The 24,808-nt window shown below is 42.6% G+C and overlaps 1 protein-coding gene across 1 annotated transcript; it reads right to left on the bottom strand.

Annotated features, from left to right (window-relative positions):
• Positions 1-1,939: 1,939 nt before the first annotated feature.
• On the bottom strand, positions 1,940-20,406 carry LOC132765272 (zinc finger protein RFP-like). The gene is made up of 7 exons (XM_067465383.1): positions 19,943-20,406; positions 16,528-16,623; positions 13,656-13,886; positions 6,932-6,954; positions 5,014-5,132; positions 3,528-3,560; positions 1,940-2,493 (listed from the first exon to the last, which is right to left on the bottom strand). Exons 1-7 carry the CDS (start codon positions 20,375-20,377, stop codon positions 1,976-1,978), a joined length of 1,455 nt encoding a protein of 484 aa, XP_067321484.1. The 5' UTR covers positions 20,378-20,406; the 3' UTR covers positions 1,940-1,975.
• Positions 20,407-24,808: the final 4,402 nt, after the last annotated feature.

Raw genomic sequence — 24,808 nt, 5'->3', positions numbered from 1 at the left:
GACAGCTTCCGTTCCTCTAAGGAGGGAGTCGCCTACTACCAAGACCTGTTTACTTTCAGGAATGACAAGGCCCCTTTTGTGCAATGTAGTGTGTAGGTCTCCAGAAAAGTGATCCTGTTGGTGTGAATTGTGTAGGTGAAAAGTGTTGTCCTCCTCCTCGACATCCCCGGTGCATTCGTCAAGGACAATCCATTGAGATTCGTCCAAGAGCCTATGGTTCTCCTGTATGTGTTCCTGTTGCTCCTGGTCTATGGTTGGGGATGGTACACCTGCAGGATTGTGCAAGTGTGAATGTTGTGAAGTGTTGTCCCAGTCAGGGCTATCCCCTGCACACTGATCAAGGATGAGCCACTGATCAGTATCTAAGCCATTCTGGTATTCCCCAATATGTTGTGTTTCTTGGTCAGGTGCTAGTTGTGTGAGAATTTGGAATCTATTGTGTAACTGCAGCTGAGCGGAAGTATTCTGAGGAGGCTTCTGGGTCCTATGTGTCCTTCTAAGGGTGACATTTCTCCAAGCCTGAGGGTTGTCCACATCTGAGGTGCTGTTCTGTTGAGCCTCCCCGTAATGTTGGTGTGATATGGGCTGCGTGTCTAGGACAGTGTGGTGTGTGGTGTCTAAGAACAGCTCAAGTTCCTGAATGTCCTTAAGGGTGTTAATACGGTCCTCGAGTTGTCGTATCCTGTGTTCCATGCGAGTGATCTGTGTACACTTGGGGCAGATGTAATTGAGTAATTGTAGTGTGAAAAAGCTGAACATGCCACAGCTTGTGCATGAGACGGGAAGTTTTCGTGTTTGTTCCATCTGGAGGTTGCTAATGACCTCCTCTTTGTGTGTGTTTGATGTTGTCTGTATGCAGGGGTGAAAGTGTAGGTTACTGAGTGTACGAGTTTATATAGGATATATATAAACACTGGTTTATATAGGATAACCAGGAAGCTCCGCCTCTCAAACAAAGCAGTTAATTTTTAAACTCAGGAAGCCCCTCCCCTCAAACAGAGCAGTTAATTTTTAAACTCAGGAAGCCCCTCCCCTCAAACAGAGCAGTTAATTTTTAGAGAGAGCAATTTCAGCTGATAGTAACACGGGCCCCTTCCACACAGCTGAATAAAACCCCACATTTTCTGCTTTGAACTGGAATATATGACAGTGTGGACTCAAATAACCAAGTATACAGCAGATATTGTGGGATTTTCTGCCTTGATATTCTGGGCTATATGACAGTGTGGAAGGGCAGTGTGGAACTTAATACCCAGTTCCTAAGCATTATGTTGCTGTGTTATGCTTTTGACTAACTCTTATTGCTATTTTGAAAACATATCATCCCTAGGACACAGGATCATGAAATCTGTGTCACATAGGAGAATTAGATCTGCAAATTAAAGCCAGTGTGCTGCAGTGATTTAAGGTTTGGATTACGATTTTGGAGACACACTCTCTCAGCTTCAGAGGGAAAGCATTGGCACCTCCCCCTTGAAAAGATCTTGACAGGATAGTATGTGAAAGGAGAGCAAGTAAGACTTGCATGAATCAATGGAAGTTTTGAAGACTATCATTTGTGAAACCTCTTTGGGAGAAATAGAAAACAGGTTCACTCAATAAAAAAAGTTCTGTATAGACCTCACAACCTCTGAGGATGTTTGCCATAAATGCAGCTGAAACATCAGAAGAGAGTGCTTCTAGAACATGGCTATATAGCCCGAAAAACCTACAACAACCCAGTGATTCTAGCCATGAAAGCCTTCGACAATAGATTTAAGTTCTGTATAATTTATGTTTGTTTATTAAAACATTTGAGGGATATTCTCTCTCAAAAGCTTTCATGGCAGAATACAATCAGTGAAATATTCTGAAAAGATTTTAAAAAATATTTTTAAAATGAGCGGTTTAGGAACACTTTTCAGGGAGAATGTAAGTATTTTGTTATTTTCATCCTGGTTTAGAGAAGAAGGTCTGTGAGAGAGACCTGGCTGCTTTAAGGTGAGATTCTGAGGTGGCCTTCTTTATGCACATAAAAGAACGGGAGAACAGTCTCGCCGGAGAATGGGACATCTGAAAGTAGGCAGATCTGGTCTCCCGTATCAGCATCGTAAAAGGCCACCTGGTTTGAAGCGTAGTTCAGACAGACTCGGACCCGCTTGGTTTTTTTACTCAGAAGGAAATCACTACTAGAATGGAGACTGGTAGCATTATACTTACCTTCCCACTTGCCCATGACCCAGATCCCTTCAGAGGGACCGAAGTTAACAGAGCCTTTTCTCCTGACAGACTTCCTGGCCACCCCCACAGCCCAGTCTTCTTCCCCTTCCACAACAATGTCCCAAAAATGCCTGCCAGATGTGAATCCCTCACGTCCCAACACATATGCTCGGTTCCTGAATCTCTCAGGATTGTCAGGCAGGTCTTGACGCTTGGCTTGGTATCTCACACTTTTCTGATCCTCAGACAGGATGAGCCTGCAACCCGCTGTGTCTGGATCCAGAGTGACATTTGCTGTTGGAGACAGAAAGAGAGATAGAGATGAAGGAAAGCAAAGAGAAGCAGAAGGAGCTGAGAAAAGAACTGGCACAGAAAGGGTTAACACACTACAAAATCAACTTTATTCTGCTCATAATAAAACATCCTTCTTATTATTTGCGATAAAGACTACCTGTTGTGAAATCAGTATTTCCATCATGAGAGGGTTCAAACCCTACTTGTGCAGGTTCTGTCTAGGAAACAGGATACTCCTGGTCTCTTCTCAGAAAGAGACCACAGTCTTCCTTTACAATATACATTTTGAGTGAATTCCCATTATATTATCACCTCAGAATGGGGTTGTTGGAACAAAAAGGGACTCTATCCCTTTAATGGTTGTGCAGAAGAGATCATGTCAGCAGGTGTTAACTGTCACCTGGTTGTGTGACAAGAAGCACCTGTAGGAACTCCCTCTTTTAGCCAAGCATAAAAAGGACAGGAGTCCTTTCCTTGTCTCAGAATAGTTTTGGGGTGAAGGTGGATTTTGAAATCAACTCAGCACATGACCTTAAAAGACAAACATTATTCTTGGGTGCATTGACACTGTACAAGTAATGCATGTTGGCACCACTTTAGCTGCCGTGGTTCAGTGCTATGGAGTCCTGGGGTTTGTAGTCAGTAAAGAAGGCTGAAGACCTTGCAAAACAACAACTCCCAGGAGTCCATAGCATTGAGCTATGCTAGTTAAAGTGGTGTCAAACTGCATCAATTCTACAGTATAGATGCCGCCTTCAAAGCAGTAACTAGTTTATTTCTTTTTATCTACAGCATCCTACCTAATCTATTCTTTAAAAAATTGTTCTTAGCCCCTTCAAACCATAGGATCCCCTCAATAAATCACATCACTGCAAAAAAAACTCTCATGCAGATCCATGTAATCACAACCAACCACTGCACAAAGGAATGCAATGGGTGGCCATGGAGGGGATAGAAAAAAAAGGTTTACTCATTATAGTATCACCAGATGTCAACATCCGTCCTGTGACTTTTGTCCACCATTGGAAATTTACCTCTTTGAAGCTCTAGCACAGATAACAGAGCACCTAGGAAATAAAATAAAACTAATATAAATCTAGGCACATTATCTTGTTCAGGAAAATATCACTTCACAACATAGTAGGCATGTGCAATCCACAAAACTAGATGGCGCTGGTGCTTTGTTTCTAAAGTATTTCTAATGTTTCGGAGATAGAAATTTCAGAACTCTAACAAGACTTAACAAAGTTTTGTAATTACTTTGTTAATGGTGGTTGCGCATGCGCAATAAGGAAAACTTCACTGTCAGTGGGGAGATTTCAGGGGCTCCTATCACCCTTATTTTCAAAGCTATTGAGGTAGAACACATTTACCACTGTTATCTCACCAAATTTTAGAATGTTTCACTAATCCTTGGATTTTTGGCAAATTTTCTAATTTTTTATAAAAACATTTTTAATAATAAAGAAAATCTGTTCCTGGTTTGAAAGTGTTATTTCCTGTTTCATTGTGTGGTGTTCACTTTGAAAGTCATTGTTATACCCCAGAAACATTGTTTTTGTAGCAGAAACTATGTTAAATTGGTGCAGACTCAATAAAGGAAAATGTGCTATTTATAGAATAATGTCCCTCGTGCAAGACAAAGTTTTTGCAGTGTAATAAACTTTTGCCATGTTTTGCCATGGACTCAAGGCAGCTCCCAATTCTGGCAAGAATAATAGCTTTAGATTTTTTTTTCATGCTCCCTTTCACTAGAAGCAGCTTGCTTTCTTGCCTTGCACTGAATGAAACTGACTGGAAGACTTCCAAGCTTTACAAAACACTAAGGAAAAAGTTTGGTGGCCAGCTTTGATTCTTACGTTTTTGGAGTGGGCCACGCTTTGGAAAGACTTTCGACTTACAAAACTTCCAATTTCTTCCAATTTGGAGCCGGGAGTAGAGCCCACACCAGTGAAGTTTAGAAAGTAGATTGCCCAAGGAGGGGTTAAAAAGGGTTTTCCTCTTAAAGAAAAGGAACAGTTCACAAAGCCAGTTGCCTGTCCCTTGTGGACAAGATTAAGAAAGCCACCAGTTGACTCAAAGCCTTGAAGCATTTGTTTAATTTGTTGAAGATCTAAGAAGTATTTAATTGTTTGTTGAAGACTTAAGCAATAATAAAGGACTTTGTTAAACCTTTCAAGCTTCTAAAGACTCTGTATAGGAAAATCCTTAGGGCCTCTCACTCGAGGCACCCCGGCTTCCCGCTGGGCACAAAGAGCACGTCCTGTTCAAAAGCCAACTGCTATAGGCCCAGCGCATGACAGCACAACCGCCATTGTCACCTATCCTATCTGACACCATCTCACAGTTTTGTCACAGAGCAAAGTTGTACCCGAGCCATTTTGAAGAGAAAAATGATATCTGGCCCACAGAAAAAGACGTCCCACTGATTCTGCCATAAGCCCTGATGGGATCAAAACAAAAGTCAGAGCTTTCCATGTTTCCTTTTTGGCCAATACAGAGACCAATACATATCTTTACCTTGGGATTGCTTTATAACAGCAGCTAGTCTGGAGTTTAGATCACGGAACACCCGGATCTTCCATATTAGCTCAGAAGGAAAAGCCACTGACTTCTCAACCATTTCCTTCTTCTCACTCCTATTAGAGAAAAACAAGGACAATCTATTACAAGTCCAGTCCAGAATCCATGTGTAAGACAAAATAAAGGAACTTAAGACAGGACAGAAATTCCACCTTTATTATCTACAGAAGTCCTAAAATTTTATATGAAGCAGCAGAAACATTGTCAGTAACATGGGACACTTGCTCTTTTGTGAATCACCCAATGGTTCAAGGGCTTTAACATATACAAAGCTAAGGACACAAGGACAGAATCAAATCATCTGAAAACTAAAGATTATATTGAAGGAGTCATGGATATATAGGATTGTAGAAATGCTATACGTGACTGCAGGTCCCATCTGTAAAGCGTATTTATTTATTTATTTGCAGTATTTATATTCCGCTCTTCTCACCCCACAGGGGACTCAGGTTGATTACAATGCACATATGCATGGCAAACATTCAATGCCAATTAGACATACAACATATATAGACAGACATAGAGGCAATTTAACATTCCAGCTTTTCTGGCTTCATGAAGATATGCTTGATTCCAGCCACAGGGGGAGCTGCCATTTCACCATCTACTTGTGACACCGAGTCCTTTGATGGAGTACTTCCTCATTCTTCTGCATTCTGCTGGAAGGTTTTATGGCGTGTGTTCCACACTGGGCAAGCGTATTCAGCAACAGAGTAGCAAAACGCATGGGCAGATGTCTTTACTGTGTCTGGTTGTGATCCCCAGGTTGGGCCAGCCCCTTTCGTATGATATTGTTTCTAGAGCCCACTTTTTGCTTGATATTTAAGCAGTGCTTCTTTTAGGTCAGAGAATGGTCCTGAGTGACTCCCAGGTATTTGGGTGCGCTGCAATGCTCCACTGGGATTTCTTCCCAGGTCATCCTCAGAGCTCGAGATGCTTATCTGTTCTTAAGGTGAAAAGCACATGTCTGTGTTTTAGATGGATTAGGTATCAGCTGGTTTCTCCTGTAAGATGCAGTAAGAGCACTTAAGGCTTCGGAGAGCTTCTGTTCAATCATCTCAAAGCGCCCTGCTGGAGCAGTGATGGCACGATCGTCAGCATAGATTAAACTCTCTGTCCCTTCTGGCAGTGGCTCATCATTTGTGTAGATGTTCACTTCTTTTAGAAGAGGTATAGAGGGAGCTTTATTTATTTATTTATATACGGCTTTCTCACCCCTAGAGGAACTCAAAATGGTTCACAACAAAGTAAATGGCAAAATTCAATGTTTCACAAAATATAAAATGCATCATATACTAAAATAGCATATAACAATAGGTTAAAAACCAGTAAACTATAAAACATCGCACATAGATAAACATAAAACATTAGACATAGCACCACTCCTGAAGTTATCTTAACTACTTAATCACACTCCCCGAATGCTTGCGTGAAAAGCCACATTTTGAATTGTTTCTTAAACACCAGACGGGAGTGGGCTGATCTAATCTCACTGGGGAGGGAGTTCCACAACTGAGGACCTGTCTCTTGTCCCCACCAGTTGTGCCTGCGAGGTTGGTGGGACCGAGAGCAGGACCTCCTCAGCCAATCTTAATGCTCCAACTGGCTCATAAAGGGAGATGCGTTCGGATAGGTAAGCTCAACTAGAACCGCTTTCCATTAGGAGATAAATAATGCTGATTAAACGAATCCAACAAACAGCAGCCAGGGAAGAGTACAATAGCAAAACATCGTTGTTGTTGTTTTAATTTTGGCCTATTGGAGGTCTCCATACTCTCCCAAGGAGGAGCAGAGTCTCCACCTGCTATGGCCAGCCCCTTCCCAGAATTATGGAGCACTAAAAGAAAGGACTTACCTCAGCAACAGACTTTTCACATCCTAGAAAGAAGAAGAGAAAAAGAAGGATATCACTGCTAAGATATGCAGTTCTGTACTGAGTAACAAGGCAGTCAATCTTTCCCAAAGGCACTACCATAACTTAAAAATTGGGAATAGTCAAACTGCCCTCATGCAAAGGACTACGTGCACGAAAGAGCAACAAAGAAGAAAGGGACAATGTATTGTCGAAGGCTTTCATGGCCGGAATCACTCAGTTCTTGTGGGTTTTTTCGGGCTATATGGCCATGTTCTAGAGGCATTTCTCCTGACGTTTCGCCTGCATCTATGGCAAGCATCCTCAGAGGGTCTGGTTGCAATCAGTACAATGGGTTTATATATCTGTGGAATGGTTGGGGTGGGGCAAGGAGCTCTTCCCTGCTGCAGTTAGGTGTGAATGTTAGCTAATCACCTTCATTAGCATTTGAAGGCCTGCCTGAGTCTGGGAAAATCTGTTGCTGGGAGTCGTTAATCTGTGCCTGGTTTCTTCCTCTCTGATGTTTAGCTGTTAAAATTTTTAGAGTTTTTTAAAACTGGTAGCCAGATTTTGTTCATTTTCATGGTCTCTTCCTTTCTGTTGAAATTGTCCACATGCTTGTGGATTTCAATGGCTTCTCTGTGTAGTCTGACATGGTGGTTGTTGGTGTGGTCCAGCATTTCTGTGTTCTCAAATAATATGCTGTGTCCAGGCTGGTTCATCAGGTGCTCTGCTATGGCTGACTTCTCTGGTTGAAGTAGTCTGCAGTGCCTTTCATGTTCCTTGATGCGTGTCTGGGCGCTGCATTTGGTGGTCCCTATGTAGACTTGTCCACAGCTGCATGGTATACGGTAGACTCCTGCAGAGGTGAGAGGATCCCTCTTGTCCTTTGCTGAACGTAGCATTTGTTGGATTTTCTTGGTGGGTTTGTAGATTGTTTGTATGTTGTGTTTCCTCATCAGCTTCCCTATGCGGTCAGTGGTTCCCTTGATGTATGGCAGGAACACTTTTCCTCGGGGTGGATCTTCATCTTTACTCTCGTGGTTTGTTCTTGGTCTTGTAGCTCTTCTGATGTCTGAGGTGGAGTATCCATTGGCCTGGAGAGCCCAGTTGAGGTGGTTCAGTTCATCTTGGAGGAGGTGGGGTTCGCAGATTCTTTTTGCACGGTCTGCCAAATTTCTTGCTGCACAGTTACAAAGCCATATTGGGCTCACTACACACTACATCAAGGACTCAGCCCACTTCATAGAAAAAATCAGCAATCTCAAGCTAAATACAAACGACAAACTGATCAGCTTCGATGTGGTATCTCTATTTACCATGGTCCCGGTAGCAGACACCATGGCACTCATCAACCAGAGGTTCCCAGAAGACATCACGGCTCTGTTTCACCATTGCCTCACCACCAGTTACTTTCAGTGGGACAATGAATTCTACGAACAGAAAGATGGAGTAGCTATGGGGAGCCCTCTCAGCCCAGTCATAGCTAACTTCTACATGGAACACTTTGAAGAACAAGCCCTGGAGACAGCAACAAAAAAGCCCACGATATGGTTCAGATATGTGGATGACACCTTCACCATTTGGAGCCATGGAGATGAAGAACTCAACAGGTTCCTGGACCATCTTAACAGCATCCATCCAAACATCCAGTTCACCATGGAAAAAGAAAATGAAGGAAGACTGCCTTTTCTAGATGTCCTAGTCATCCGCAAACCAGACCAACAATTGGGTCACACCGTCTACAGAAAACCCACACACACAGATAGATATCTACATAAAAACTCCAACCATCACCCAAGTCAAAAAAGAAGCACCATCAAAGCCTTGGCAGACCGTGCAAAAAGAATCTGCGAACCCCACCTCCTCCAAGATGAACTGAACCACCTCAACTGGGCTCTCCAGGCCAATGGATACTCCACCTCAGACATCAGAAGAGCTACAAGACCAAGAACAAACCACGAGAGTAAAGATGAAGATCCACCCCGAGGAAAAGTGTTCCTGCCATACATCAAGGGAACCACTGACCGCATAGGGAAGCTGATGAGGAAACACAACATACAATCTACAAACCCACCAAGAAAATCCAACAAATGCTACGTTCAGCAAAGGACAAGAGGGATCCTCTCACCTCTGCAGGAGTCTACCGTGTACCATGCAGCTGTGGACAAGTCTACATAGGGACCACCAAACGCAGCGCCCAGACACGCATCAAGGAACATGAAAGGCACTGCAGACTACTTCAACCAGAGAAGTCAGCCATAGCAGAGCACCTGATGAACCAGCCTGGACACAGCATATTATTTGAGAACACAGAAATGCTGGACCACACCAACAACCACCATGTCAGACTACACAGAGAAGCCATTGAAATCCACAAGCATGTGGACAATTTCAACAGAAAGGAAGAGACCATGAAAATGAACAAAATCTGGCTACCAGTTTTAAAAAACTCTAAAAATTTTAACAGCTAAACATCAGAGAGGAAGAAACCAGGCACAGATTAACAACTCCCAGCAACAGATTTTCCCAGACTCAGGCAGGCCTTCAAATGCTAATGAAGGTGATTAGCTAACATTCACACCTAACTGCAGCAGGGAAGAGCTCCTTGCCCCACCCCAACCATTCCACAGATATATAAACCCATTGTACTAATTGCAACCAGACCCTCTGAGGATGCTTGCCATAGATGCAGGCGAAACGTCAGGAGAAATGCCTCTAGAACATGGCCATATAGCCCGAAAAAACCCACAAGAACTGAAGAAAGGGACAGTTAGAGTTTCCTGGCATTTTCTCCCTTTCTCCCTTTGATGTTTCTATTCCTTGTTGCTCTCAGACAACTCTTCCTTAGGGCCCTTCCACACTGTCCCAGATTATCTGCTTTAAACTAGAATATACGAGTCCCCACTGCCAGATAACCTGGGATAAACAGATTATCTGGGATCAGATCCTAGGATATAGGGGTTGCGTGGAAGGGCCCTTAGGTCTCTTTCCTGAGTGTCGCTGGTTTTTCAAATTCCAAAATATAGGTTGCTCACTTCTTATCCAAAATTCTGAATTGGTCCAAAATTTGACAGTCCACGTGAGTGACTGAGACAGTAACACTTATGTTTTCCAATGGCTCAGTGTACCCAAGCTTCATTTCATTGTGTTTATGATTTAATTAATTAATAGTTATATGTTATTATTGTTTTATGTTAGGTTTTTATATATGTGAGGCATTGAATTTTGCCATATATATATATGTGTGTGTGTGTGTGTGTGTTTGTTTATTTATTTACTGCATTTATATATCGCTTTTCTCACCCCAGGGTTGTTGTGGGTTTTTCATTAAATGATAACATGTAACTATAAATTTAACCTTAAAATCAGATTAAACATAGAGCATAAACAGGCATTTAAAATTAAAATATAGAATTTAAAAACATCTTAATATAGTATTACAATCACAAAATGTTGGAAACCGTTTGAGTCCCTCATTCCCCTGAGGTGAGAAAAGTGGTATACAAGTGAAGTAAGTAAATAAATAAATAAATTTCATGTACCAAATTGTTATAAATATTGTATAGAATTTCCTTCAAGCTATCTGAATCATCATCATCATCATCATCATCATCATCATTTCTACCCCACTTTTCACCCCACGGGGACTTACAATAACATGTCACGACCCAATAAATTAGAAAACACAACAAATATAAAAATTAAAAACCATTTAAAAACAATATTTGTGTCATGGATAGAAGTTAAAACACAGTTAATAAACAATAAAAATACACATACAATTAATATTACATTTAAAACTAAATATCTTCCACAACTCCCTTGACCCCCCCCCCCCAAAAAAAAAACTTCCCCAGCAATGTGCCCCTCAAAAAGTAAAGGTTTTCCCCTGACATTAAGTTCAGTCGTATCTGACTCTTGGGGTTGATGCTCATCTCCATTTCTAAGCCAAAGAGCCGGCGTTGTCCGTAGATGCCTCCAAGGTCATGTGGCCAGCATGACTGCATGGAGAACTGTTACCTTCCCATCAAAGCGGTACCTATTGATCTACTCACATTCATATATTTCCGAACTGCTAGTGTTCTGGAACAGCTGTACCAGGAGCTCCAATTTTGTTTGCTTTGCATTGAATGTTTGTTTGTAGTCCTAAGTTTCAGGGACTCTGCAAATAGGTGGCTTTTTTTGGCTGCAGTCATAGGGCAGGCCACCTGTCCATCATCATTAAGTTTTGGTCCTGCCCCTTGCTCAGAGTAATTGGGAAGGGAAGGGAGCCATTTTGTTAGTTAGTCTCAGCCAGGTTAGCTTATGTATAGGATGTGTGTAATTTCCCGTGTACAAAAGCTTCAACCTTTAAGAATTCCCAGGGGAGAACAGCTTTAAGAGTCTCCTAAGGAACTCCAGGGAAGCATTCCTACAGCTTAAAGAATTTCCAGGAAAACAGCCTGGTCTTTAAGACCAAAGAACTCCAGCTGGAGAACATCCACTGCCTTGCTGGTAGGTCCACTCGGCAACCGAGAAGCAGTTCAGCCCGGTAGCGGAGCCCACATCAGTGAGGGTTGGATTTTAGTCAGCCTGGGAGAAGTTAAAAATGGGGTTTTCCTTTAAAGAAGACGTTATTGAAGATAGTTGCCTGTCCTTCGTGGGCAAGTTAAGGAATTCACCAGTTTCCTAAAAGTTTGGAATTATTTGCTTAACTTTACTCAGTGGCTGCTGAGATTTCTCTTTCATCTCCTGAATTTACTGAAGACAGGAGAAGTTTCTGTTTGATTGTTCATTAATAAAAGACTTTATTGTACTTCTCAAGCCATCTAAGGACTGTTTGTAGTGGAAACCTCTGAGAACTTCTCCTTGGGCCCCTGGCTTCCCGCTGGGCAAAGGTCACACATCCTGTTTTTAAAGTCAATTAATTACAGGTCCAGCGTGCCACAGAACAGCTAGTGTTGGCAGAAGTGTGCCCCTCATCCTCCCCCAAATGCTGATAGCAAAGAAATGCCTTATCTTGCTTGCAAAAGATAACTTGTGAATAAGGTCATAGTAAATATAAATGAATTTGAATCCCCTTCCAAGTATTTCCTTTATGTGCATACATTTCAAAATCCAAAACGCTTCTACAATGCATCAGGGCTCATGCATGTATGTCATGTATCTTGGATGCTACTATATATGTAATAGAGTTGCCTCTCAGTACATCAAGCTTGGTCCTTATTCCAGCAATGTAATGATAAATTTGCTGGGAATTTTATTATCCCTCATTTGAAACTGCAAACCGCAGGATTCAATAGGACTTTTTTATCGTGTCAAAAGCTTCTTGGGAATAACTGCAAGTTGCTTCTGGTGTGAGACAATTGGCTGTCTGCAAGCACAAGGCGCAGGGGAAGCCTGGATGTGTTACCATCCCGTGGGAGGCTTCTCTCATGTCCCCGCATGGGAAGCTGGGGCTGATGACGGGATGTTGCCATGGTATGGGTCTCTATAACTCAGAGGGAATGTGGCCCCTTCTACACTGCCATCTAATCCAGATTATCAAAGAAGATCGTCCACATTATCTGCTTTGAACTGATTATGTGAGTCAACACGGTCAAATAATCCAGTTGAAAGCAGATAATCTGGATTTTATATGGAAGTGCAGAAGGGCCTTGAGAGTCCAGGGGAAGGGGCAGATGGCATCATAATCCTCTCATCAAAATATTTTGGTTTTCCACTACACAAACATGACTCTAAGATTGTCTGGGGAGGCCCTGCTCTCGATCCTGCCTGCGTCACAAACACGTTTAGTGGCAACGAGAGACAGGGCCTTCTCACTGGTGGCCCCTCAGCTATGGAACACCCTTCCTGGGGACATTAGATTGTTCCCCTCCCTCTTAACATTTCGGAAGAGAGTCAAGACTTTGTTGTTTGAGCAAGTGTTTGAAAATACAAGGTAAAAGACATAGGAATTGGAATGACTGGACGACAAGATGGGACAATGTTTTTATTAGGAGACACAAATGATGTATGCTTTTAGTATTCTTGTTATGATTTTATATTATGTGTTAATGTTTTTAAATGTTTTATGGTGTTTCTGGGCATCAAATCGTTGCCATTGCAAACCGCCCTGAGTCACCTAAGGGCTGAGAAGGGTGGTATACAAATATAGTAAGTAAGTAAGTAAGTAAAATAAACTATATGTGTCTGACTAATGAAATTGCTTAACTTTGCTTGTGTATACTTAAACCCTATAAATGAGATTTTAATCATGCAGAATAATGGATTACACATAACAATGGGTATTGGGAAAGGCTTTTGTACGTCACGTCCCATCCATTTTTGGTTTGGCCAGCACCTAAAGGTGCATCTACACTGTAGAACCAATGCAGATTGACACCACTTTAATTGCCTTGGCTTAATGCCATGAGATCATCGAAGCTGTAGTTTGACAAGACCCTTAGGCCCCTTCCACATGCTGAATAAAATCCCACATTATCTGCTGTGAACTGGAATATATGGCAGTGTGTACTCAGATAACCCAGTTCAAAGCAGATATTGTGGGATTTTTTGCCTTGATATTCTGGGATATAGAGCTGTGTGCAAGGGCCCCTAGTCTTCTCTGTCAAAGAGTGCTAGTCCCTTACCAGACTACAGCTTACATGATTCCAGAGTTTTCCGCCATGGAAGTTAAAGTGTTGTCCAACTGTGTTAATCCTACAGTGCAGCTGCACCCAAGTTTCTTTCTGGCCAATCTTACCTGCAAGAGTTCAGCTGGTGGCTGCTGAGATTTCTCTTTCATCTCCTGAATTAGGCTTTCCAGGGAGGAAACTTCCTCAGAAAATAAGACTAAACGTTCATCCCTTTCTCTTGTCATCTGCTTCTCCAGCTCTTCCATCAGGGCCCTGAGACGTTTCTCTCGTTCTTCTAAATACAGGCGTAGTTGCGTGATTTCGTCTAATGTTTCTTTCATCTCTGCTTTTGTTTGCTTCTGCAGTATCAGGTTCAAAGGGAAGCAAATTCATCTTGTATTAGTATGGGGTCACCTTAAGAACAGACAAGCATCCCGAGCTCTGAAGATCACCTGGGAAGGAATCCCACTGGAGCATTGCAGCACACCCAAATACCTGAGAGTCACTCTGGACCATACTCTGGCCTACAAGAAGCACTGCCTGAATATCAAGCAAAAAGTGGGTGCTAGAAACAATATCATACCAAAGCTGACTGGTACAACCAGGGGATCACAACCAGACACAGTGAAGACATCTGCCCCTGCGCTATGCTACTCTGCTGCTGAGTATGCATGCCCAGTGAAGAATACATCTCACCATGCTAAAACTGTGGATGTGGCTCTTAATGAGACATGCCGCATTGTCACAGGATGTTTACAGCCAACACCGCTGGAGAAATGACACTGTCTAGCCAGTATTGCACTACCTGACACCTGCTGGGAAGTAGCAGCCAGCAATGAAAGGACCAAGGCAGTGACATCTCCACGCCACCCCCTTTTTGGGTATCGGCCAGCACGTCAACGACTTAAATCAGGACATAGTTTTCTAAGATCTACAGAGATACTCGCTGAAACACCTCAGCAAGCGAGAGTCCAAAAGTGGCAGGCTCAAATCCAGAACCTCAATCAACGGCTGATACCAAATGAGAGACTCCCCCCTGGGCACACAGAAAACTGAGCGACTTGGAAGATGCTGAACAGACTGCACTCTGGCACCACGACATGCAGAGCCAACCTTCAGAAATGGGGCCACAAAGTGGAATCTGCGACATGCGAGTGGGGAGAAGAGCAAACCACTGACCACCTGCTGCAATGCAACCTGAGCCCTGCTACATGCACAATGGAGGACCTCCTTGTGGCAACACCAGAGGCACTCCAAGTGGCCAGCTACTGGTGAAAGGACATTTAATCCACTACCAAGCTTGCAAACTTTGAGTTTTTGTCTGTTTGTTTGTTTTTGTTTAAAATGTAATACAAATGTCTGGTTGCTGCTGACACGATAAATAAATAACCAGAGTAAAAAATAGAATTGCTGTCAGTTGCAGAGAAGAGGGAACGTGAGGAGACGTTGCTTTACAAAGAACTAGGTGACCTTCCCTCCCCTTGTTGCTGTTGTGTGCTTTCAAGTCATTTCCAAATCATGGCAACCCTTTGAGTTGTTTTCTGAGCAAAGTGCATTCAGAAGAGGGTTTGCCTTTGCTTTTCTTGTGTCACTCTCAGTGGGTTCCCATAGTGAAGTGGGGATTCAAATCCAGCCACTTCATCACATTTACAAAATTCCACTGAGTGCTACACTTAAAATGTGCTAAGCCACTGTCTTCATCACATGAATTTGGGTTCAAGTGTAAGCTAGAGCACTCTGTGCGTATTTAAAGTGTGGGGGCCAGCATTCTTTTTAAACATATTTCAGGAGGTGTTGGGGGAGTGGATTTTTGGTAATGATCCAGATGTTTGGCCAGTTCTGTAATGTGATGGCATTCATTGCTCTCAGATTTAAAATGAAACATTTCCCCAATTTGTAGGAATGGAAATTGTGGGAAGAGCCAAGCCAATCTCTGGATCATCTGCGCTGTGGAATGAATGCAGTTGGACCTTACTTTAAATACCATAGCTCCATACTATGCAGTCCTGGGAGTTATAGTTTTCCAAGGTCCAAACCCTTCTCTTGATGCATTTACAGTATGGAATGAATGCCCTTGCACCCCACTTTAAATGCCATGGCTCCTGGGAGTCATAGTTTCCCAAGGTCCATACCCTTCTTTGGATGCATCTACACTGTGAAATGAATTCAGTTGGACCTTGCTTTAAATACTATGTCTCCATGAGATGGTCTTGGGAATTGCAGTTTCCTAAGGTCCATGAACCTTCTCTAGGTGCATCTACACTGTGAAACAAATGCAGCTAGACCCTACTTTAAATACCATAGCTTCATACTATGCAGCCCTGGGGGTTATAGTTTTCCAAGGTACAAACCCTTCTCTGTGGGGCAGGAGAGGGAGAGTGCATCACTGCTTTTCCTCCCTGCCTCCCTGCCTCCCTCCCTCCCTCCCTGCCTCCCTCCCTCCCTGCCTCCCTCCCTCCCTCCCTGCCTCCCTTCCTCCCTCCCTGCCTCCCTTCCTTCCTTCCCAAATTGAAGACACACAACAGCTGACATTTCAAAGAGAAGAGTTGGGTTTTTTTCCCAACAAAGAACACTGAGGAGGGATGGTGGGCAGGGACAAATCTTTATAGAGCGTGATGGCAAATAAACTCAAAGAATACTGAGTACTACTGAGTAACACTGATCGATTTAACAGTGTGATGAAGGTAGAGAAATCATCCGTTTCATTTCAAAACGGAGCTCTACTCTGCCAAACACTTCCCTGCCACAATGTGATGAAGTCTCCAGAGTCACTCAAACCACTATACCACACAACCCTGAAACAGACAGAAACCCCCTCTGGTTAGCATTTCTAACAGCCTATCTCAGTCTTTCTCACCATGCTAAGGCTTATATTGCAACAATCAATTATTCTTCAATAAGCTGCCTTGGGGTTCTTGAATTATGTGCATTTGATCATTTCCCCCACAAATTGGTTTAAGCCTTTGTTCCTTCCTTAATAACATTTATACCAGTACTTACAAGAAGGTCTTGGACTTCCTTTTCTGTCTCTGCTTTATATAACAAAATGTTTTCTTTCTCCTTCTCCAGATTATCCTGATGAATAACCATCAAATCCTAAAGAAAAAAAAGTCAGGCTTGGTTGGATGGTGGTGATGGTGGCAGAAGAAAGAAACAGAGGAAGTGAACAGTAAGTTTGCCCACTGCCTTTCATTTTCGTACAAGACTAGACTATAAGGACGTATCCCTTTGGATTTGTTAAGTGGGTGACTATAAAACAGTTTAGATTCTACATTTTAAACTCAGTACAGTGTTCCCTCGCTACTTTGCAGTTCGCTTTTCACAGACTCGCAGTTTCACAGTTTTTCAATAAATACAGTAATGTATATATTTACACTTGAGCTGTGTCTCTCCTTGCCATGCGCATTGTAGGAGATGCCAACCTGGGAAGCCGCCTCTTGCAGACACCTCACTCGCCCATCTCCTCCTCCTCACCTGCTTCCTCCTCCTCACTCTCCCCTGCAGATGGGAGCCCTTCCAGGTTGAAAGCGGGAGAAGGGAAGGGAAGGAAGGAATGGAAAGATGATGGACAGGTCTAGAAAGGCAAATGGCAGGTGGGTCGGGAGGGAGGGAGGAGGGGGGGACCCGCATGACATCACGAGACCAACTCGATGCAGGGAAAGAAAGGTGGGAGAGGTGTCAAGCTCCCTAAAAAGAAAAGGGTGTCAGGATATACTCAGCGGATGAATACATGCCAAAAATGAAAGGAAGACTTGCACAGCAGCCACTTGGAAGACTACTTGCTGACGTGAGATTGTATACATACATATATATAGAGAGAGAGAGAGAGAGGGAGGGAGGGAGGGAGGGAGGGAGGGATCATGTCTACTTTGCGGATTTTCACTTTTTGCGTGTGGTCCTGAAACTGAACACTTGCAATGAGGGAACACTGTATTTAATAAGCAGTATGGGATGGGCAATATCATATCAGCAATAAATCCAAACCTATTTCTATTTACCTCTGTCTTGCTTTTCCTTTCAGCAAATTTAGTAAAACCGCTTAATACCTACCTCACCTTCCAGTCCGAACTGGGGTCCTGTGTCAGTGAGCAGGTGAGGGAAAGTAGGTGGGGGGGCTCGGCGTAGCTATGGTATATAAAGAGCACCTTAACTTAACCAGATTATCTACTAGGGAGCTGAATCACTATTGTGTGGGTGTACCTAAGCCGGAAAACCAGGGGTAGACTGGGGATTCTCTTAATGTACCATCCACCTCACTGCCTAACAGACTTCCTGGCTGAGCTCACAGAACTGGTCTTGGAGGTGTTGTTGGAGTGACCCAAACTTTTGCTTCTGGGTGACTGTCAGCTAAAGCTCCCCATGAGGGGATATGAGAGAAGCCTCCCACAAGGATGGTAAAACATCAAAAATCCAGGCATCCCCTGGGCAATGTCCTTGCAGACAGCCAATTCTCTCACACCAGAGGCAACTTGAAATTTCTCAAGTCGCTCCTGACAGGAGAAAAAATGTATTATTATTATTATTATTATTATTATTATTATTATTATTTGAAACACAAAAGGATTAGTACACAGCAAACAAGGTCACTCTGCTGGCTGTTGTATTGGATCACACATCGGACACTTCCCAAGTGTCTAGGACTGTGTGATGTATCGGCGAATAATGCGTGCAGATCCCAATAATAATAATAATAATAATAATAATAATAATAATAATAAAAACTTTATTTATACCCCGCTACCATCTCCCCAAGGGACTCGGTGCAGCTTACATGAGGCTGAGCCCACAATACAACAATACAAGCAGTAACAAATACAATACAAAGCAATTGAAATAAAACTCATACACAAATAGCATAAACATTGAACAAGATACAGTGCACATTTAAAATCTATGGCTGGGCCAAATGTAATTGAAGTTTAAAAATAATGTTAGGCATGAACAAGATAAAGGAAGTGGGGCGTTGATGGAGACATACAAGCAGACCTAAATCAATATAAAGTGCTTTTGGAGGACATAATGCTAAGGGTTCATTATGGAACAAGGAATGGAACAAGGAATATGAGACTGGCTATGATTCCACTAAGAGACGAAGCGGATTTTTAGTGTAGTCTGTAGTTGTTGTATAGTCTATATGTTGTCGAAACTGGCTTTTTGTAATTGTCTTTTATGTGTACTGTACACCGCCATGAGTCGCCCTTATGGGCTGAGAATGGCGGTTAATAAGTGCATCAAATAAATAATAAATAAATTATTCTGGGAAGGCACACTAAAACAATAGGGAAGCCTTTTGCAGCTGGCAGATGGAAATTTTGTCAGCACCTATTGTGTTTAAGTGCAGGCCAAGGTCTTTAGGCACTGCACCCAGTGTGTCGATCAACACTGGGACCAGAATCTTTTATTATTATTAATCCCACAAACGAATATTACATTTCTATTTATATAGATTTATTTATATTCCACTTTATTTATTTATTTATTTATACCCTGCTTTATCTCTCCTGAAGGAGAATCAAAGCGACTTAACATAAAAGCATTAGCATACAATTTAACATATACAAATATACAAATATTTAAAACAAAATTAAACAGTATTTTAAAATTCACAATTAAAATCCATTCAAATGTATTCAGAGCTTCAAACCACAAACCTTCTTTTTTCAAAGCCAGTCTGAATAAGAGGTTTTAGCCTGCTGCCCGGAGGACAACAGGGAGGGGGCCATTCTGGCTTCCCTGGGAAGAAGGGAGTTCCAGGGTTGAGGGACATTTGCCACCCAGAAGAAAAATGAAGTAGTGAGACTACATTCCTGGGATGTCACAAAATAATGAGATACATGAAGATTGCAGTCCTGATCACTGAGCTATTTATAATTTGGGATTCTTTCAATGAAATCCTTTTAGTGTTTCCATCACTGCATTCAAGGAATTGCTTTTTATAGCTGAGCCGCAAGGATTTCAAATCGAAGCATCCATATGTATGGATGTATCAAACTCCAAAGAGCCCCAATGACGCAATGGGTTAAACCAGTGGTTCTCATTTTTTGGTACGCAGATGTTTTGACCTTCAACTCCCAGAAATCCCAACAGCTGGTAAAGTGGCTGGGATTTCTGGGAGTTGTATGCCAAAATACCTGGGGACCCACAGGTTGAGAACCACTTGTGCCGGCAGAACTGCTGTCTGAAAGGTTGGTGGATGGAATCTGGGGAGCAGGAAAAGCTCCCTCTGTCAGCTCCAGCTATGCATGCATGAACATGAGAGAAGCCTCCCACAGAATGGTAAAACATCAAACATCCTGGTGTCCCCTGGGCAACGTCCTTGCAGACAGCCAATTCTCTCACACCAGATGCAACTTGCAGTTTCTCAAGTCACTCCTGACATTAAAAAATAGTCAAACTCCAGAACATTATTTCTAACCTTGTAATCCTGAGCAGCCTCCACCATAGGAATCACAGTATGATTTCTGTGCTCTTTGGATCTGTCACACACCACACAGATGGAGGCTTCATCATCTTTGCAGAACAGCTTCAGGGGCTCCTGGTGTTCCTCGCAGACTCTCTCCTTGCCCTTTTCCCTCCTAGACCCTTGAAGGCTGAGTTTCTTTGTTATTTCTATGACACTGGCTAGCTGTTTATTTATCCTGAGCTTCCTTTGCAGAACCTTTTCCCGGCAGAGAGGGCAGGAGGTTTCTGTGCCACCTGGCTTCTCCCAGCATTGGGTCAGGCAGGCTTGGCAGAAGTTGTGCCCACATTCCAAGCTCACCGGATCCTTGAAATACTCCAGGCAAATAGGGCAAGTGGCTTCCTCAAGGAGATCCTCCATGGGACCCCAAGCAGCAAAAAGATCAGCCATGTCTCTTTGACAAAGAACAGTTACTTTCACTTTCCTTTACATTTCCTGCAGAGCATTTCCTGTAAATGATTCACTCAGCATGCCAATAGCAGCACATGACAAAGAAGGAAGGAATGCATTGGAGGAATAATGTATTGCCGAAGGCTTTCGTGGCTGGAATCACTGGGTTGTTGTAGATTTGTATATGGCCATGGTCTAGAGGCATTCTCTCCTGACGTTTCGCCTGCATCTATGGCAAGCATCCTCAGAGGTAGTGAGGTTTGTTGAAACTAGTAAAAAGGGTTTATATATCTGTGGAATGACCAGGGTGGGACAAAGATGCAGGCGAAACGTCAGGAGAAATGCCTCTAGAACATGGCTCTATAGCCCAAAAAAACCCACAAGAACCTAAAGGACTCTTTGTTTGCTGGAGCTAGGTGTGAATGTTTCAACTGACCACCTTGATTAGCACAGAATAGCCTGACAGTGCCTGGAGCAAACTTTTGTTGAGAGGTGATTAGATGTCCTAGATTGTTTCCTCTCTGTTGTTGTGCTGTTTTAATTTTAGAGTTTTTTAATACTGGTAGCCAGATTTTGTTCATTTTCATGGTTTCCTCCATTCTGTGTATTTCAATGGCTATGTGAGAGGAAGCCACAGGGAGGAGGGAGGGAGCTTGTTTTCTGCTTCCCTGGAGACTAGGACGCGGAACAATGGCTTCAAACTACAAGAGAGGAGATTCCATCTGAACATGAGAAAGAACTTCCTGATTGTGAGAGCCGTTCAGCAGTGGAACTCTCTGCCCCGAGTGTGGTGGAGGCTCCTTCTTTGGAAGCTTTTAAACAGAGGCTGGATGGCCATCTGTCAGGGGTGATTTGAATGCAATATTCCTGCTTCTCGGCAGGGGGTTGGACTGGATGGCCCTTGAGGTCTCTTCCAACTCTTTGATTCTATGATTCTATGATTCTCTGTGTAGTCTGACATGGTGGTTATGAGAGTGGTCCAGCATTTCTGTGGAGGAATAGTTTCTGGATAAAGAACATTATCAGGGATTTAGTAAAACTGCAACTATATCCTTATTTATTAAAAGCATTTGCCTCTCATCTCATCACATTTTTCCACTTTAAATCTTTTGACTGCTTCCCAAAAATTCTGGAGTTTGTAATTTAGGGAGGCCCAGGACCACTCTGCCTCAAACAGCCTCAACTGCAGTTTGTAAAGAGCTCCAAATGGTACAGTATACTCAAACCTCTGTAATTACACCCTGTTGATTACAGCAAGAAAAATCACTTGCATCTATTAACCCATGCAACACACCTGTATGTGGACCCTTTCTTTCTTTACACATACATCTACCTTAACCGTGGTGTTGACCCTTGCAAAAAAAACAAAAAACAAAACCTCACTTCGTTTTCTGTATATCTAAACATGTTTATTATTTATTTACTTACAGTATTTATATACCGCCTTTCTCACCTATGGGGGGACTCAATGCGGTTACACATAAATAATGGCAAGATTCAATGCCTTACGTTGGGCACCGATACGATGCCAATACAAACAATTACAATAGTAAAACCACAATTAAACATAAATCACAATTAAAACAATACATCAACAAGCATTAAAACAATAAAACAGTCTCGTCAGTCGAATCTCTGTTCCAGTCAATGTCCCTCTAAAATGCTACGTACATCTACTGTCCGAAGGCCTGGTCCCAGAACCATGATTTTATTTTTTTTCTAAAATCCAGGAGGGAGGGAGTGGATCTTACTTCATTTGGGAGTGTGTTCCATAGGTGGGGCCAAAGCCAAGAAGGCCCTGTCTCTTGTCCTCACCAGACGTTTCACTGTATAATCCTGCCATTCTGAATATCAGAAAAGTTAACCAGAATCAGATTTTTTTTTAAATTGGGTAGTATATTTGGAAATGCTAAAGATGGCTAAAACAACAACTTAAAAGTCTCATTCAGTAGGTAACTTGTTATTTATTTATTTGTTCGTTTGTTTTAAACATTTATATACCGCCCTTCTCACCCCAATATATATAGGAGCCCCCAGTGGTACAGTGGGTTAAACCCTTGTGCCGGCAGGACTGAAGACCGACAGGTCGCAGGTTCGAATCCGGGGAGAGGCGGATGAGTTCCCTCTATCAGCTCCAGCTCCATGCGGGGACATGAGAGAAGCCTCCCACAAGGATGATAAAAACATCAAAATCATCCAGGCATCCCCTGGGCAACGTCCTTGCAGACAGCCAATTCTCTCATACCAGGAGTCACTCCTGACACGACAAAAAAAAAACCCAATATATATATATAGGGTAAACATTCAATACCACAAATAGTGTCTAGATCCAGGGAAGTCATGCTACCCCTCTATTCTGCCTTGGTTAGACCACATCTGGAATCACACTGTGTCCAGTTCTGGGCACCACAATTGAAGAGATATTGACAAGCTGGAATGCCTCCAGAGGAGAGTAACTAAAATGATCAAGAGTCTGGAGAACAATCCCTATGAGGAGCGGCTTAAAGAGCTGAGCATGTTTAGACTGAAGAAGAGAAGGCTGAGTGGAGACATGATAGCCATGTATAAATATGTGAGAGGGAGCCACAGGGAGGAGGGAGCAAGCTTGTTTTCTGCTTCCCTGGAGACTAGGGCGCAATGGAACAATGGCTTCAAACTACAAAAGAGGAGATTCCATCTGAACATTAGGAAGAACTTCCTGACTGTGAGAGCTGTTCAGCAGTGGAACTCTCTGCCCCGGAGTGTGGTGGAGGCTCCTTCTTTGGAAGCTTTTAAGCAGAGGCTGGATGGCCATCTGTCGGGGGTGCTTTGAAAGCAATTTTCCTGCTTCTTGACAGGGGGTTGGACTGGATAGCCCATGGGGTCTCTTCCAACTCTATGATTCTATGAAATATATACAAATATTAAAATCTCTATATCCACATTAAAAGTTGCTTTAAAAACATCTCAGGACACCATTTTGCCTCATTGCACTGCCCCCAAAAGCTTGGTCTCACAGCCAGGTCTTCACCATCCTTCTGAAGGACAGGAGGGAGGGAGCTGATCTAATCTCGCCAAGAAGGGAGTTCCATAACCGGGGGGGGGGGGGGGGGGGGGGGGGGGATCACTGAGAAGGCTGTGTCTCTCATCTCCTTTCTGGGCCTCCCCAGAAGATCTTAGTTTCTGCAGTAGTTCATAAAGGGAGATACATTCGGAGCCAGAGCCATTTAGGGCTTTATAGGTCAAAGGTCTTCATCAATGGGATGTGACCTACAACAGCCTTTTCCGTTGCGCATTGTTACGTATAATCCATTATTCTGCATTATTACAGTCTAATTTATAGGGTTTAAGTATACACAAGCAAAATTAAGCAATTTCATTAGACAGACAGCCAGACTTATATTTTGTGGTGTAATGCAAAATAAAACACATGTAGTTTACATTTGATCAGTCCACACACTGTCTTGCCGGAGAAAGAAAATATGCCACACAGATTATCAATAAAGAACATGTAGTTTATTCTTCGTAATACAGAACAACATATATACAATTATGTGATTAGTTGCATCAATTCACATAATGTCCTTTTAGAGATTTAAAATTGTCTTTCTTTGTCCATGTGGAAAATCTTCCTCCATCAGTTCATGAAGCAAGTGCACACTCCAAACTGTCTCTCCGTCTCTCTGCAAGTACCTCCATAACTCAAGCCTGAAAAATGTAACAGCAACTAAAAGTCCCAGGCTCAGCTAGCTCCCCAGGTGTAGCCCAACCAATCAGCTTTGTGCATCTTATTTTACAGTTGACACACAGACACACTGATTTCTTACATGCCCTAGCATATTTAGGTACATAAAAGAGCGGATAAGCAAGTGTTTGTGAGTGTGAGCATAACATGTTGTATTTTCAGAGTAGTGTTCAGAGAGAACAGTTTTTACTGATAGCAACAACATCTAGTTAAAACCTAGTTCCTAAGCATTATATTGCTGTGTTATGCTTTTGGATGCAAAGCAATTTGATTCCCCCTTATTGCTATCTTAAAACATGGCAACCTGAGGCTATAGCATCATGAAATCTGTATCATTTACAATAATTAGATTTGCAAATTAGAGCCAGCGTGCTATAGTGATTTAAGCTTTGGACTATGGTTCTGGAGACCAGGATTCAAATCCTGCCTTGGCCAGGACACACTCTCTCAGCTTCAGAGGGAAAGCATTGGAAACTCTCCTATAATAAGATATTGACAAGATAACTCCATGATATTAAAGGAATATTAATATGCCACTATCTCTTTAAGAGACAGGATATTATGTGAAAGGAGGACAAAAAGTAAGACTTCAATGAATCAAAGGGAGTTTTGAAGACTGATTTGTGAAACCTCTTAAGGGGTCTTTGGTGAAATAGAAAACAGGCTCGTTCAACAAAATATATATATTGAGTTCTGTATAATTTATG

The sequence above is a fragment of the Anolis sagrei genome, chromosome 2 (genome assembly GCF_037176765.1).
Source record: "Anolis sagrei isolate rAnoSag1 chromosome 2, rAnoSag1.mat, whole genome shotgun sequence".
NCBI classification, from domain to species: Eukaryota; Metazoa; Chordata; class Lepidosauria; order Squamata; family Dactyloidae; genus Anolis; species Anolis sagrei.
The sequence above is the reverse complement of the archived record's forward strand: the minus strand, read 5'-3'. Positions and strand labels throughout refer to the sequence as shown.

Coding starts and splice junctions, on each gene's coding strand:
- LOC132765272 (XM_067465383.1), bottom strand. CDS start 20,377: ATGGCTGATCTTTTTGCTGCTTGGGGTCCCATGGAGGATCTCCTTGAG. Junction 13,887..16,527: donor AGGAAGTCCAAGACCTTCTT/GTAAGTACTGGT, acceptor CTGATACTGCAG/AAGCAAACAAAAGCAGAGAT. Junction 6,955..13,655: donor CACCAGCTGAACTCTTGCAG/GTAAGATTGGCC, acceptor TCTTCTTTCTAG/GATGTGAAAAGTCTGTTGCT.